The sequence below is a fragment of the Catharus ustulatus genome, chromosome 5, assembly GCF_009819885.2.
Source record: "Catharus ustulatus isolate bCatUst1 chromosome 5, bCatUst1.pri.v2, whole genome shotgun sequence".
Lineage (NCBI taxonomy): Eukaryota > Metazoa > Chordata > Aves > Passeriformes > Turdidae > Catharus > Catharus ustulatus.
Window position 1 is genome coordinate 42,729,573 of NC_046225.1, and position 17,094 is coordinate 42,746,666.

Genomic DNA, 17,094 nt, shown 5'->3' on the forward strand with positions numbered 1-17,094 from the left:
TAGTATCATAACAGTCCAGTCCCGAGCCGAAACAGTTTGAAATCCATGGTTTCCCGTTGTTCCTACGATGAACCAATCAGAGAACAGCTTATTGCCTGCCTGTGGATGACGGCTTTACTGAGGGGCGGGGGTTGTTATCGGGGTGAGTTACCTCGGCGAGTTACCTCGGCAGTTCGATAAAAGTGTGTGATATTTCTCTGTACTTTTTAAAGTGTTTTCAGTCTTGTGCGGCTACGGGGCTGGCTGGGCTCGCAGGGAGAGGGGCTGGGGGAGCCTCTCGCCCCGCAGGGAGAGGGATGAAGCGGGCGGTTGGCTCGCAGGGAGAGGGCTGGGGGAGCCGCTCAGCCCGCAGGGAGAGGGCCAGAGCGGCCGCTCGCCCCGCAGGGCTGCGAGGGCTACAGCGGCCGCTCCTGTGCCAGCACGGAGAAGTGGCTCCGCTCGGAGCTCAGCTGCCTGCCCGCGCGGCTGAGCGGCTGTTTAAAGGCAATGCGGATCCATTGGGAATGCTCGCAAAATGACCACACTATTGTTCCTGTCTTTTTCGGCTTGTAAATAAAGGGTGTGTCTTTTTTCACTTGGAAACAATGTTTCCGAGGTCGGCCGTAAGCCAGTAAGCCCCGGCGATCCCGCGATTGTGTTACTAAATGACGACTTTGTGAAAGTTCGCGGCGAACTAAAGTGCGGCTAATATTCCGGGTGCGGCTTATCTATTGACAAAGACATCAATGTTGCCAACACACCGGATATGCGGCTTATAGTCCGTGCGGCTTGTATTCGTGAATTTACTGTAACTTATTTCTAGAGGTTTCATTTAAAAAATATATTTTCTTAATTTAAGTCATTCAACCAACACTTCTATTTCAACAGGGCTTTGATTGACTTAAAGCATTATTTTGATAAATAACAGGACAGTTTTATGTAGATCAGCTACTATTCATTCTCAGCGCGTCCAGCACAAGAGCGAATTTAAATAGCTTTTGGTCGTTGAGGTAGGCACAGATTATAATAGGCGTCCTTGTTCCAAAACTCCGGGCCCTTCCATCCACACCAGCCCTGTCCAAGGAAAAGCAAGATAGCTTTTAAATCTGCTTCAATTTTTTTTCCTATCTACTACTATTGAGTCTATTCTTATTTTACTAATCATACTAATCTAAGGTGTATGAATTATTTTCAAATGTCTATAGAATGCAATGACAATTTTCAGAAAGTTCTCTACAGTTCTAGTGCCTGGAAACACATTAATGGAAAACACATTACAGACTGTCTCCTCCTTCCTCTCTCCCCAGCTTAGTTTTTAGGAAGTATCATCTCCTCCCCATCCCCACCTCCCCACTACCTTCTCTACTGCTCCTGAGAGGCTAATGTTATTGTGATATGTCATCATTCTCACAGTTTCCCTTTCTTATCCTGAATCCTTGCCTTCTTTGGTAATAGTTGATATTTCAGTCCCAAACAGAGCTCCTAATACCAGAAATTGTGCTGTTCAACCTGATTCAGCAGAAGGAAACAGTCTAACAAAAGCTTTTAAGTTTGTAGAGTACCACACTGGAGGTGTTTTTGAAGAAAAGAGCTACACATAGTCCACCTTAGTTCCTCCCTAGACACTTCTCATGAGAAAAGTGGGTTATGCATTTATTCCTCCTGGACCACTGAACCATTCTTAACAGCTAGTAGCTGTAACGTGTTTGGTCCTACGTGTTCTTTAGAAATTGTTTCTTCCTGTGTTCATTTCAAGCTTTGATCGTTATAGGCCAGCAAAATGTTTCTTAAACAGCTATTTTTTTTTGTTTGTTTGTTTTTGGTTGGTTGGTTTTTTCTTTGTTTGGCTGGGTTTTTTCTGTTGGACCTACACAAGGCTATCAAAGATTAGAAATAAAAATTACTATTTGCAACTTAATATGAAAAACAGAAAAGACATTGATTACCTAGCACTTACAGGATGATTTAGCCACTTTAAGCATTTACATTTATGACACTATATTTACTGGTTTATAATGTGCTGCACCACCCCTTTCAGTGGCTTTAAACATGGAAATGGCATTACACATCCTTGAGTGCTCTGGAGTTTTTCCACATTTTCAAAACAATTCAGTACCTACTCTCTGAACATAGTTCAAGGCCTGATCTGAGAATGGTTAGTGTTGGATTTTTAAAATAACCTTTAAATTTTAAAATAAATTATCTTTGCTTCATTTAGAGCATCTTACAGCCTTTTCTGTTTTATTCAAAATACAAACCAAAATTTATCATACATACTCCTGGGTAAAAGGGGAGATGGGTGAATTAATAAAAAATAAAGAACATTACTTTATAGTATAATAACTTGATGTAGTTGCTGATCTGATACATCTCCAAAGACACTAAGTCTCAGAAACTGACAATACTTAGCATATTGTAGTATGCAGGTTAACTGAGGTCAGTGCTTCTTCCACAAGGAATGGAGAAGCCATAGAACGGCCAGTTTGTATTTGGTTAGACATTTGTTTAATGCTAAAATACATGGATATACATAAATGTGTGAGTATACATGTGCATCAAGCCTCACCTTTTCCAAAATAACATGCAGATCTTCTCCTCCAGTGTAATGTGGATCTAGAATCAAGTATTTTATGTGCCCTGTAGTCTCATTCCAAGCCACTCCTAATATCGTGTGAGCCAAAACACCTCCACCTAAAGTAGGAGAAACACAGATTGCTGAATTTCTTTTCACTGGGATTGACTTAATGTGCAAGGGTTAAATAAATGTATATGAACACCTTCTATTAGCAAATCAGCTTGTATCAAAATAATTCTGATAGTGTCTGACGTAAGATTCTCCACATTATTAAACAACACATCTTTACTACATCTAACTAACATTTAGTTGTAGTAAGTAAAATAAGTAGAGAATGTATTTTCCAAATTTCTTCCAAGTCAGCAAGGCAGGTTAAATCCTCAACACTTCCACTAGATGAAGTCAAGAATATTTCAAACACCCCTTTTGTACTTTTTCTTTAAAGAAACATAACTGTAGGAAAGAAATCTGGAAAATTTCCTGGTGGTAAAAGGACTAAAATTAGAAGAGAAATGAGAATTCCTGGATGAGGTTTATCATTGATGTAACTACCAAGTTACATCAATGAATATGAGGGGGCAGAATAGTAAATTCTGATTTCCCTTTCCCCAGCCTGCAACCAGAAAAAGGGGATACTTTGATGAGATGGGCATAGGTCAACTCCTGCATGTTTCTTTCGATAACATGCAATACTTCACATCCCCACAATATTGTAGCAGTAACTCCACACAGCACGTATGGTTTGCAAAATCTCTGGAAGAATACAAGCAAAAACAGTCCTCAAACCCCATCCTCATCTCCAGCCCTCCAATGACAACAAAAATGAAACCAATCTACAAGACAGCATTACAGGAAAAGATAAGTTACAGACTACAAGATTTTTCAATATAGGATTCTACATTCTTGAAATTCAGATGAAAAGGCTGCTGAAAGGCAAGAATATTTAATAGAATCATAGAATGGTTTGGTGTGGATGATACAATTCCTCCAAAGCCATCTACCCCTGGCCCCTGGAACTTACTGTAATGGATAAGGTATCCTAGATAGCAAGGCTGAGATAAATTCCTTAAGAATTTGGTCAATCTCTAAACACCTTGAAAGATAATTGGTTAGAAATTAGTTTGTGTAATTGGTCAGTTCACCTTTAGAACTTTTGACTTAGATTGGATGCTGCTCTTTGTATAAACTTTTTATTGGCTGTAGTTTGAATCCCCCTTGAATCTATAAACATGACTGTCTCCCCTTTGTCTCTGAGAGATGCTGCTTGACCACCCTTCGCATGAAATAAAGATTCCTGTGGAACGTGTCAAGTAAGGCCTCCGGTCTTTCTCTGCTGGCTAATGTAAGCTCCTGAGAGATGGCCGATCGATATTAGCACTCTCAGGTCCTGGTAAAACAACTACCAGAAACAAAAAGAAAGCTTACAGTTTGGGTTGTAAGGGACATGGGCAGGTCACCTCCCACTAGACCAGGTGCTCAAAGCTCCATCAAACCTGGCTTTGAGCCTTGGGCCATCCCCTGGCCTTGGGGCATCAAGAGCATCTCTGGGCAACCTGTTCTGGTGTTCTCACCACCCTCACAGGAAAACATTTCTTCCTAATACTTAATCCAAACCATCACCATACCGAACTCTGAACTTCTGGAACCTCTGTTTTGAGAAAGTTATACTGTATTATGGAATTACAAATACAGACTGCAAAATTGCTTATATTAATGTTATTAAAGTTGAAAATAGTAATATCAAAATTACTAATTTCCTAAAACACAGCATGAAAAAAATAGTTCAATTAATGTCACAGTATTTTTACAAATGACACTTCTTATCATACCAATATTTTAGATTATTAAAACTGGTCTTAAAGCAAATGTGGACAATACTCTTCTCATCCAAACCAGATAAACAGTACTCTTCAAGTTTTGGAAGTTCTGTGAACTTCTGCTCCTGTAGAGAATGGAAGTCAGCTCAAGTTCTGATTTAATAGCAATTTATAAAAACACTCTTTAAACTGACTTTTGTTACCATGTTTAATACCTAGCTTGAAAGAAATACTGAATAGAAAGATACCAATCGGACTAAACTGTATCATTTTTGAGGCTACCTTGGGAAAACCGTAATTTTTAATTCATCTACAGTTTTGATTAACTCTTGTACAGTAAATTAAATGGGTTCTAATTGAAATGAAATTCAGCACAGGGAGGCCATGCATTTTCATTAGCATTCTTCAACACTCAAGCACTTACCAATCATAATTGGAGTTCCCTCAGTCTTGAAATGATTAGCAAGCTCTCTTCCCTGCAATCCTAGTTCAGAACCCTGGCTAGGTAAGAAAACAGTAACAGATTTGTCATTTGCACTAGGCTTACTTCTCTAATTATCCATTACTCATTCATTGCATAGATAACTGATTAGAAAGTCACTTGGATCATTCCTGTGTAAACTTCCTGAGAAAATCTGAAAAACATTTTCTAACACAAAGTCTATTTGCTAGGCAAGGAAATGAATACAGAAATTTTTAATATCTTGTTGTTATATTTCTTTATATAGAAGCTAATATTTTTTAAGTGAAAATCTGTGTGCCTACTTCCCAAGTAGAAAGAATGGATTAAATGCAGAGAGAATATAAAACTGGGAAATTGTGCATTTATTATAATGGATCCAGTACTGGTGTTGCTGGTGCAGCTGTGAAGTCTTATTTCCATAAAGAATTAGAGATGCTAGCTGGAAATAAGCCCAAGACAAAAACGCAATCACTGCCAGTAACCAGCTGAAAAATCTGAATGATTTTTTCTTCTTCCTGGCATGGTAGTGATGTTGGTTTTTCATGACACTGAGAAAAACTGATGCTCCCTTGTAGCAGCACTATGAGCAATCCTACCCAGTTCAGAAAGGAGTGTATTTTATATTCTCATATGCATGAATAAAAATCTTCCTACTGGCAAAGCCTGTCATAGCTGCTATAAATAACAGGTGGATCATCTCCAAGTACAAGATCTGGAACAAAAGAGAGATTAAAATATTGAAGACCTGAACTATTTGCTTAACATTAAGAATCCCCATCACCATGCTCTTTTAGATTATCTACAGTGTGAATTTACTCTAAATAAAAATAACACATGAGAAATATTTTGATTAATATTTTCATACACACAGTTACTGCATGTTCTTAATTTCATGACTGTATTTATTAACTGTTCAGGGTTTTATTTGTCTGCTTAGTGCTGCTCAAATGGTAAAAAATATGGTAATTTTTCTTCTGATAAATGCTAATAGCTATTGTTTTTGTCCCCAATATCTTTGTAGGGTCCTTCATTGTATGAGAGCATCAGATTGTCAGAATGGAAAAAAATTCCTTGCTTTGTTTGTCACAGAAATGCAAAAAGGAGAACATTATTTTCCAGACTTCTCAACAATTTGCCTCAATTCTAAACTCACAAGTTAGGTCTGTGGCTACAGTAATAATTTATTTGTCATTGTACATTCCGTTCTCTGTGGACATCAGACTGTGTGCCTGCATAAAAAGACTGGTGCAAAGGAATAGGCTGAATTCCTTATCAGTTTGCATATCATGAAACAATTTATAGATTAAGCACACCCAATTAAGCCTCATTTCTTGTGGAAGAGTTAGACCATAGTTTTATAAAAGTGGGCAATTTGCATATTATTAAGCAATTTACAGCAACTGGAACCCCAAGCCCCCAAGAAATTTAACACCACCTTCATCTGTAAGCACTTAGCACAACTAAAGGTAGGAATAGAGAGTTAATGAGCAAGGAACGCTTAGAAGATTTATAATCTCTTTAATTATACCTCTCTTCCCATGTACTGTAGTCATGATTTGCACTTTAAGGCATTCAGCCTTTTTAGCAATTACCAAGGTACTAAACAGGTAGTGATTCTTACCTGACAAATAATATTTTGGATGTTATTCCAAAAAGCTGATTCAAAACAAGCTGTACTTCAATTGAACCAATCCATTGCCGTGACCCAACAAATGCTGCAGGCTTGTCTCCAGCATCGACCAGTGCCTTTGCAACATCATGAGGAAGAAACCCAAATATCAACATATAGTAGGGAATTCCACCACTTTTTGTGAACAACGTTGTTTTATATATATATATCTGGGCATTTGTTTTGAACCCAGCTGGTCGAAAGCAGACCAATGAATGTTGAATTCTTCACTGCAGGTCTGTTTTGGAAATGTCCCTTTCAGCAGCAATACAGAACTGTGCCCATGAGCAGACTATAACCCCAGGTCCACAGGCAGACTTCAGGCTGGGAGGGCTACCACTGAGCTCTTTAATAATGGAGTGCATCATTTGTACACTGCAGAAGCCACTTCACAGACTGAAAGGCTTGGATTTCTATTCAAAGCATTCAGGAAAGGATTCATGAAATAGTGCTCTGAGGAAGAGGCTACTGATCCATGTCAAAGGCTATGGTTTATTTTAAACTCTTCTTCATTCTGAGGCTTATGTTACATTCAGCACTTGAGAGGGGCCTTTTCTGCTCAGGATACAAAGCTCAAAGGTCTTCTGCAGTCTACTGCCCCCTTCCAGATGCCTAAAAATACTACAGGAGTGCACAGATTTCAACAGCATTTAGGTGTGGATTGAGAAATGTTCAGAAAATGTGGTTTTACCTCTACTATTCACATCATTGCTACATATGATAAATGTATTTTTCCATAGAATGAATTAAACTTTACTAAAAATGTTCAGTAAATAAATGTAACATGAAGAATTATATTTAGAAGACTGAAGGTATCTGCAGTATTCCTTGACAGGCATACACAAGAATGGGTATTAGCTACAAGCCTACAGTTTTGCTTCAGTGCTGTTGACAGAAATTAACATATTCAGGTATGCATTTAAATTTGAAATAGAAAAAGAAGTGAAGGAGAGTTCAAAAATCAGGAAAAGTTCACTACTGTCAAAAGCAAATTCCCCTGTAGCATCTGGGAACTAATCCAGCTGTCACTGAATATGACAGCCAGTTTTAAAACTGATTTTAGCATGACACATTGGGTTCTTTGTTCTTTTCATTTGAGAAAAACACTGAAAATGTCTCATCACAGCTTCTAATAGAACATTAATCCAAGGAAACATTTAAAGGACTATTTTAATGTATCTTATTTGTACAGATAATGTCACCCAATACAGATAAACAATTCAGAACCACCATTCCAATTTAAGGGACAAAAGATATCTTCTAAAATATATGAATTTGATGTTTAAAAAATAATCTGCACAAACCTTTCTAGACAAATATGCATAAAATAAACTCCTTAAATGTACCTGTTGAATTTCCTTGTGTGTTGGTATAGGTCTATCCACATAGCCTTGGTGCTTGAACCAAGAGCAGATTGTCTGCAAAGAGCGATAGGCACAGCCCCAGCCACTGTCATCCATGTGGTCCTGCATATAGTGGTGGTAACTGTATACACCTTGTACTAAATAAACCTGCACAGGAGGGGAGAACACAGAGCCATCTCACCACACTTGCATCAGTTTTCAGAGAAGTCATATGACCTGGCACTGTAGAGTTTTCAGTTGGGAAATGCAAATCTTTGGAAGATTCAAAGGCTCATAACTCACACATGATTACTCCACCTGGTTTTGTCTCCTAAACTTCTCTGTTCATACTTTTAGTTTCTTGTCCTGGTTCTCAGAAACTTTTTAGAATACATGCTAAAAATCTGGACATTATTTTCCCAAGAAAATCCAATTTCTTTGGGACAAATACAGCAAATTAAAGCAATGCCATTTTGTGCAGAGGAGCCCTTTTGCTTAAAAGGTCAAGCCAATTATTTCACTTTCTCATCTTCACGTCATCGACTATCTAAAGTACTTCTTTCAGTACAAAAAAATCTCAATTAAAATAAAAAAGTACTTCCTACAAAATGTTTCAATTTAAACTTACCATACCAGACTCCATGCCAGGTGAACTAAGATGTAAATGTGGATTTCTGAGATATCCATCTTTATATGGTTCATCTGGAAAATGATAAGCATTTGCTCTCTTGAAATATGGTCTGTCACAAGGCAGATTGTGTAACCCATGCAATTCCTACATGCAAGTTCAAATAAAAATAAGAAACAATTCAAATTTTGGATTAAAAGGAAGACCACATTGTAAGCAGCAATAAAGATATAGTTTTAACAGCACAGTTTAGCAAATTATTAAAATAGGCTTAATTAAACACTCAGCAGGTATGTTTACTACTAGATCTCACCTCTCCAGGAAAAATCATGCAGGTTTACCTTCCATCTAAAGGGCCCACTACTTTATGCAGTCCATTATACAACATGCCCAACAGGTTTGTTATGAAAGCATGATAAAATACACCATCACAGAAAAGGATTACAAGTTTTATCTACAAAGTAATGTAGATACACACACCAAATTATAATCTTAACTGATACTGGAACATACAAATAACATAGACTGAGACAAAGTAAAGATATTGGGCTTATGGTTCAAGCAGATTCAGTCTATTTTAAAATGTCTTAAGCTCTGTTTGCCACACAGCAGCCACATTTAAAGAGATATATTGTCTTATTTCACAGAGCTTAAGAGTGAAAGGCATGATGAGATCATCTAGGATAATGTGTGTAACCCAAGTAATACATTTTAGGCAGATGACCCAGCACTGAACCCAGCTACAGGAGCTGCAGTAACACTTCTCCTCAGTGGGTAAGAGTAAACAGCAGGCAGAGAGTAGGAAACACAGGCAGTTCCACCAGTGCCTGAGACCTCTGCAAACACAAGGCTAGATTGGGTTTTACACAGCCAGTAATGCTGCACACAGAAAAAGTCCCCACAGCTTCTACACCTCTAAGCTGCAGAATATTCCTTCCCTGCTCTCAGTACATGAAATTGTGTGACCTAGACTGGTATCAGTCTCCATCTGAAAGGACTGCCACATCTCAACATTCTTCCACCTCATGCATATTCTTTTTTTCTAGATGTGCCAACCCAAAGGCAAAAACAAGCCAAAAACTAGCTAAGCCTGGTCAGCTGTGAGCCACAAAAACCAGTCCCCTCCAAACATACAAAAACCCCAATACCATCATGAAACCCCAAGAAAGAAACCAAAGCAAACAAAATCCCCAATACTGACCCTTGCAGGACATGTGTTAAAACCTGAATGTAGTAAAACACCGAAAGTAAACTGATGTTCTACCATAGAAAAACAGAAAAAAAAAAAAAGAGAAATTCAAAGAATACAAAATTTTATGTACTTTGAAAGTTTCTGTTGTTCCCTTACAAAAATGAGATCAGGTACATTTAATAAAATAATTTCTAATAAATCGAGTTTCCACATTCAGCATACTGCTTTGGTTGTAATAAAAATAAGTCTAAAAACCAGCAGTATCTGCTAGTATTTATTCTACTTTGACTAAATGGAAAGGTTTACCACTGCTTCAATTACAGCAATGAAAAAAAAGATCAGGTTCTGTTATGGTTTGTTGGCTTTACCTTTCTGTAACTTTCCAGCTGATCATCTGAAATACCCGTAGGATATGAGACTGTTATGAGGTGATTTTTTCCTGGTAACATGAAATGAAATTGTTCTGGTACGACAATTGATGTGCCTTTCACATATTTCATGATACATCTTTCCATGTCAGTTAATTGCCCATGAATTGCTTTCACTAGGAGATTTTGTACCCTGCAAAGTAAAAGGGAGAATATTTCGAAAGGAGAGCAGTGATAGTGAATAGTTTTTTCTCACAGCTGTGAGTTATACAATACCTAAATGCATGTCTGACCTGGTCAGATGACTACACTACTTCAATGCTTCTGCTCCCACAGGGAAAGGCAGAGCCCAACTGTGCCTTATTCAAAGCTTGTCTGCACACAGAAATGAGTCCCTAGTGATTCAGTCCCCCAAATGTGGCTGCCCTGCTCTCATATCAGAAACACAATCAGTATGAGCATTTGCCAAAATAAAAATTAAGTATGACTAATTTTTTTTGTGTTTTATCCACTCCATTTAGTGCTGTTGAGACTCAAATGCATGGAAAAAATGCAAGGAAAAAATACATAAGCAGACTCAAATGTTTTACATCTGTACCTACCCAGCTGCAGTCCCAAACGTAGAGCTGAGATTACAAAGACTCATCAAATACACCTCTCACTTTTATACAACTCACATACAAAAATTTCTAGAACATTCTCCTGACTAAGCAATGGTTATGAGATATCAAATCTGTCAGACATTGATAAACAGAATTTTTTATAGACAGCAAAAGGATCATGTCTCAAGATTATTGATGTTAACAGCTGTCTACATGAGCTTTTATTATTTACATAGTTAAAATTACATCACAAAAATACTATATGCTTTTCATTAAACTGGTGAATGGTATTTTTTCTTCATTATTTCAAGAAAAAGCAGAAACGAAGCTGGAAAATTGCAGGTTCAGGATAACACTTACTTTCCCCATGGTTCTTCTGGAGAAACAGATACAACAACATCAACTGGTAATGTCATATTTATGTAGTGGTGTTCCTTCTTTTCCCTTTCAATGACTGGAGCCAAAGCAGCTAATGAAGATGTCATTTCCAACATGAGGTCTATGTTGATTATCTGCTGCTGCAGAGAATAAAGACACCAATATTACATCTCCAACTACACATGAACCTAGAAGGCAAAAGTAAGATTGCAGGTATTTGGTATCAAACTCAGTAATGAAATACTTGGGTTAAAAAAAAGCAGGTAATGTTAAAGACAAGTTTCTATGGTGATCTACCATAGGTGGATTTCTGTATTCATGTTCAGTCTCAATAACTTTAAAAGCATTCTTTAAAGTCATGTCAATGCCTATTTGTGTACAGGGAGGGCAAGTCTAAAAATGTTTAAATTATATTTTGTCTTATATATTAGAAACATACCGTATCCTGTAACTTTTTATCCTTTTTTTTGCCAAGCTTTCTTTTGGTGTCATCATCTTGATCAAATCTGAATTATCAACAGAAAGAGAAATTTCTATAATATGAAATTAATCTGTTAACCATCCCCCCCAGTTTTTAAATATACTTACTGTATAAATCGTCTTATCTCCTTACATGCAGACTCATCAGTCAGCTCTGGAACCGTGGTCATACCATTGTTAGGCCACACATAGACTGAACTGTGGCAAATTCTGAATACAAGAACCTCTGAGGACAGTTTGTTTTCAAGATCACTGAAAACATATCCTAATGCCTTTTTTGTTGATGCCTCTGAAACACAGTAAGAATATAATTAGCCCAGAAAATTTCCTCACCATTTTTTTAAAGCTGCTGGGCATATATTTAATAAAATTGTTTTGACTTGGAATAAAAATGTAAATTTTGCTATAATCAGAAAAATGGCTAGGTAAACAAAACTGAGGTAAGATTTCACTGAGCAGGTCTGTCTTAAACATTCACGCTCACCTCCCTGAGAAAAAGCGCACTGTTTCTCTCAAATGCTGTCAAACTTACAGAAGAATAATCCACTCTGCTGTCACTCACATCTAATAAGTCTTAACCAAGCCTACAGCTGCAAACAAACTTCTGTGTACCAACAAACTTTTATGTATATTTAGGTTTTGAAAAAATCCTGAAGATATTTTATTTGAGTCACTCAAATTTTTCGTACCTCACACCATTGTTCAGAAATACAAACCAAAACCAGACTAAATCTTTGGAAAAGCAGGGCCTACATTCCTACTGAGGACCAAATTTTGGCCAACATAAACGGGTATGCCACAGTCTGGTCTGCCTGAAACTTTATCCCTGGTATGTACAGCTGTCTTTCAGAGCTTGTAAGGTGTTTACACCTTACAACCTGAACCAATAATGGATATGACACTATTGGATATGATAGAGTAACTTTGGCACATTAGCCACAATTTTTTCTTTACTGTGAAGGTTAGAAAACATTACTTTGAATACAGTAAGTTAAAAAAGCCTAACAACCTATCAAAGCTGTACCTCTCTGATGCATTACCTTAAATTTGCTCACTATTATATAACTTTTGTACTAGAAATCTGTAAAAATGACATTATTAGAAAAGTCAAAGGAAAATTGTTCCAAAAGAAAAAGCTCACTGCTGTTCAGAAGGAACAATGTGCTATATTTATTCACTAACAGTTGTGAACACCATGCACTTGGACAATTCAAACACAACTCATCTTCACTGTGGTTACAATTTACTCAATAAGTCAAATAAATAACCCTTCTCTGAGGATGCAACTCACAAAATGGTGCTTTGGATTAGGTCAATCTATTCTACACTTCTGCTCCAAATCATGAACTCAAATAAGCCCAAGCTCCTTATCAAGGTTCATTAGATGGAATTCAGCATTTCTTCTAGAGACATGTCCTTTTAAAACACAGAATGACCGAGAGCTGAGCTAAAAACAGCCTCCTTCCCCATCCTGCCCTATGACAGCTCAATGGCCACTGACAGTCCTGAGCAGGCCTTCTGAGGAGAATGTCACTTTGCTGTAACATTGGGGGATTACAGGAGCCCCTTTATGCCCTATGGACTAGTCCCTTGCCATCGCACGGAATTGCAGTAGCCAATCCTGCCTAAATTCAGTACAATGACTCATTGGCTTGTTCCCCTTCTCTATTTCTCCTGGAAAGATTGGACCACAGTCTCAAAATTGTATTATTAATGCAGTCCCATTATAACACAATTAATTGCTTTGTAGTTCTTCTGTTTGCTTAGTTTCAGGGTCAACTTCAGCTTCAAGCTGAAAAGTGATCCCAACAACATATCCATAAGTAAGAAGTATATGCAAATGAAATGAGTTAAAATGTCAATGTAAAATTTATTTCAAATTCAAATAAAAAAACATAGAATGGAAAAAGAGCATCGGAAAAGTTATGGAGATAAAGAATAATCTTTACAGGTTTGTGAAGAAGCACTTAACACCTGGAAAAATGCCAAGAAAATAAATATAATAAATAGTTTCTTAATAAAAATTCATATAAGTATTAAGAAATTTATTAGTCTTAGAGACACACCATCAGTAGTTGCAAGCTGAAATGCAAGATCCAAGCCTCCTCTTATTCTGAAGAGCATATCCATAGCTTCTAGAATTACCTAAGGAGAAAAAAGAAGCAACAAAAATGAACAGTCATTTCAACATGCCTTCTCTCAAGCCACAACTGACTGCTGTTTTACCACAGTGTGCAAGCACACCAGCAATTACTGCAGCTGCTCAGGTTACAGAAGGCCAATGAATAAAGAGGGAAGTGAGTGGTGCAGCAGTGCACAGATGCTGCAACCAGCGCCTCGATTACACCTTGGAACACATTTCTTACCTTGACAAAAAAAGCCATAATTCTATACTTCTATCGTACATAAATACTTTAGGTAAAATGTCCTTGTTTCTCATTGTTTTAATCCAAATATCATGTTTCCCACAATATGCATTCACACACACACATATATATATATAAATATATATAATATGTATTTTCCAGCTCAAGTGAAGCAAACACAGAACCGAGCAGAAAGGTAATTAGGCACATCTGTAACTATGCATTCATTAGTTAGGAACTCACAGTTTCAGGGAAATCAGAAAAAACAAAGTGGGGGAGGTGAGTGTGACCTACACAACTTCTAGAACTAAGGCTGAGCTTCACATTTGACAGGAGAGCTGTTTATGCCACCATAGAGACCAGCCAGCTGTTTCCTCCCCCTTCCAAAGCCCCTAACTGCTCACTGCAGACATTTTAACATGAACTACTTCACCAGAGAGCTCATGCAAATGGAAAAACACCCTTCTATTTAGAGAGGACTTTTTCAGACAGATCAATCCCCAATCAAGTTCAATGTATCAGACAAAAACAGCTGTGGCAGTACAGGGAGGAACAAAAGGTGACAGATGAGTGTGGGTATTGCTCAGTGTAACAGTCCACAGAAAGAATGCTTAATAGCTTTAACTGCTCCAAAAAACCACCAAGCACCTGTAAAAATAATTATACTAACACCCTTTGGAAAGACTTATTCCACAACTGCTTGCTTATAAAGTACGAGACACTTTCACGTGCAATGCCATTGCTACTCATGAAATAAAAAGCCCAACACATAGGACTAATTTTCTTTCCATTAAAAGCATTGGTAAGAGAAATATGCATAATATGCATGACTATTAAAATGTAATCACCTACTACAGTTTATCTAATGGTGAAGGATTTTCATGTTTCAGTGATTCTGAAATGCCAAGAAACAGTTTGGTTCCTGAAGCTTAATCCTTAAGTATTTTAGATAACAGTTATCTGCATTAATAGGGTTTTGGAGTGTGGGACCCACAAAAGTGCGAGCCAGAATGTGAAAAAATATTTGCCTGGGTTGATGTTTTTCATTTGAATTATTACTATGCAAGAATAAGAAAGGCAAAATAAAGCCAATTTTGATAGTGGTTCATCATGGACATCACAGAAACACAGTATGGGTGAAGTTGGAAAAGACAACAGCGGGTCAGAGAATCGCAGAATCTTATGAGTTGGAAGGGAACCACAAGGACAGTGAGTGCAACACTTAAATTAATGGCCCATAATGGAGACCAAACTCACAGCCTTGGTGTTGGAGTGATGTGGTCCAACCTCCTTGCTCAAGCAGGGTCATTCTACAACACACTGCATAGGATTGCGTCCAGACAGTTCCTGAGTATCTCCACTGAGGGAGACTTCACAGGCTCTCTGGACAATCTGTTCCAGTGCTCTCACTGCACAGTAAAAAAGCTCTTTCTCGTGTTCGGGTGAAACTTCCCGGACATCAGCTTCTGCCCGTTGCCTCTTGTCCTATCGCCTGGCACCACCGAGAAGAGCCTCGCACCATATGCTGACCCCTTCCAACAAACCCCTGACTAAAGCCAGGCAAGCTGAGTCCCCAGGGGCGATGGAGAATGGCAGCGGGTACAGAAGGCGTCAGTGCGGAAGGCACCACACCCCCCGTGTGACACAACCTGGGCCCTGCAGAAAGGGGACCGAGGGGCCTCTGCACCTCCCCGCGAGGTGGCCCTGGGGCTGGAGGCCCAAACGCGGCAAACGAGCACCCAGCCGGCAGCGGGGACACCCGCCCGCCCCGCCGCCAGCAGCCCGAGCAGAAGCACTTCCCCTCACTGAGAAAGGACACCCACCTACCTACATACCTAGTCTTCCACCCATCCATCCATTCCCCGGGGACAGGGGCCGGGCAGGGCAGGGGAGGGGCGGACTCACCACGTCCGTCAGCGCCGCCGCGGGGGCCGGGCCCGGCCGCATCCTGGCGGCGCACGCGCGCTCCCGCCGGGCCGGGCCGGGGCGGGCCGGGCCGGGGCGGGCCGGGCCGGGGCGGGCCGGGCCGGGGCGGGCCGGGCCGGGGCGGGCCGGGCCGGGGCGGGCCGGGCCGGGGCGGGCCGGGCCGGGGCGGGCCGGGCGGGGGAAGCGGCCCGTGGTGCCGACGGGCCCCGCCTCGTCCGGCCCCGCGCCTCAGTGCTTCCAGTTCCGCCGGGCAGGAGGGGCCGCGCTGCCGCGGGGTTCCCCCTGGAGTCACCCGCCTTTCCTGGCCTGCCCTGCGGTGCTGCCGTGTGGCTGAGCGTTCTCTCCTTGGGCAGCCATGGCTGCGCTCAGCTCAGCGTGTCTGGGATCAGCGCCCTGCTGCCAAACGGTGGTGTTATTGCCTTGTCGTTTCCACAAATCCATTGGGAGACGTTCCGGAATCCCACTGGCCCGGCTGCTGTCTGGCGTTACTGCTCCTTCCAGGCCAGACTCGTCCACATCCATCCTCGCACTTCCTCAGGCACATCGACTACTGAGGTCCCCATTAATCCCTTGATAAATGCTCTGTGCATTAAGATATAGAATTTAACTCCAGATCTGTTTATTTCCGATAAAGTATTTCTTTCCTCACCAATAATGCTAACTAGCTTCAAACAGCGAACCATTAAACCGGTTTCCAAGGGTCAGTTTTCTGTCATCTCAGGTTGTTTCTTTATTGTCACCTGCCCTTTGGTTCCTTACGGATGTTAAGATCTCCGAACAGCCGAAGAACAGCACTGAGGTTGGGTGATGAAGTGATGGTGCGTTTCATACAGTGTGAACCAACGCATGTTGCAAAACCTCTCCCCTAAAACAACCAAAAAATGGCGAGCTTTTTAAAACTTAGACATACGGTCTGTTCCACGTGCTAAGCCCAAAATACCCTTCCATCGTGCACTGCGTTCCAGCATATTGCTTTTTATACTAAAATGTGTAAAATCTATTTAATTAGATGTGTTTCCAGTGATGCGCTGGTGCAGCTTTTCTATTCTGCATCCAAATGCCAGACAGGGTTAATGTGTAATATTCATCTTTCAGAGCTTTATGTTGGAAATTGTGGTGGTTTCAGCCCAGGCAGCAGCTAAGCCCCACACAGCCACTTGCTCACTCCCCCACCAGCAGGATCAAAGAGAGAATCAGAAGGGTAAAAGCCAGAAAACTCACGGGCTGAGATAAAGACAGTTTAATAGGGGAAGCAAAAGCCACACACACAAGCAAAGCAAAAGAATGTTATAAATGAGAAACAAAACT

General features: G+C 39.9%; 1 protein-coding gene across 5 annotated transcripts; it reads right to left on the reverse strand.

Annotated features, from left to right (window-relative positions):
* Positions 1–908: 908 nt before the first annotated feature.
* Positions 909–15,825, reverse strand: UFSP2 (UFM1 specific peptidase 2). 5 transcript variants are annotated; one of them, XM_033061062.1, is made up of 12 exons: positions 15,766–15,825; positions 13,561–13,639; positions 11,603–11,783; positions 11,454–11,520; positions 10,997–11,151; positions 10,035–10,227; positions 8,475–8,621; positions 7,850–8,014; positions 6,456–6,580; positions 4,796–4,872; positions 2,546–2,670; positions 909–1,053 (listed from the first exon to the last, which is right to left on the reverse strand). In XM_033061062.1, the coding sequence occupies exons 1-12, from the start codon at positions 15,805–15,807 to the stop codon at positions 967–969; spliced, it is 1,443 nt and encodes a 480-aa protein (XP_032916953.1). In that variant the 5' UTR covers positions 15,808–15,825; the 3' UTR covers positions 909–966. The 5 variants fall into 5 exon arrangements, with proteins under 5 accessions (XP_032916953.1, XP_032916952.1, XP_032916956.1 ...); XM_033061061.1 differs by having other exon boundaries at positions 10,997–11,154; XM_033061065.1 differs by having other exon boundaries at positions 10,997–11,154; positions 15,696–15,779.
* Positions 15,826–17,094: the final 1,269 nt, after the last annotated feature.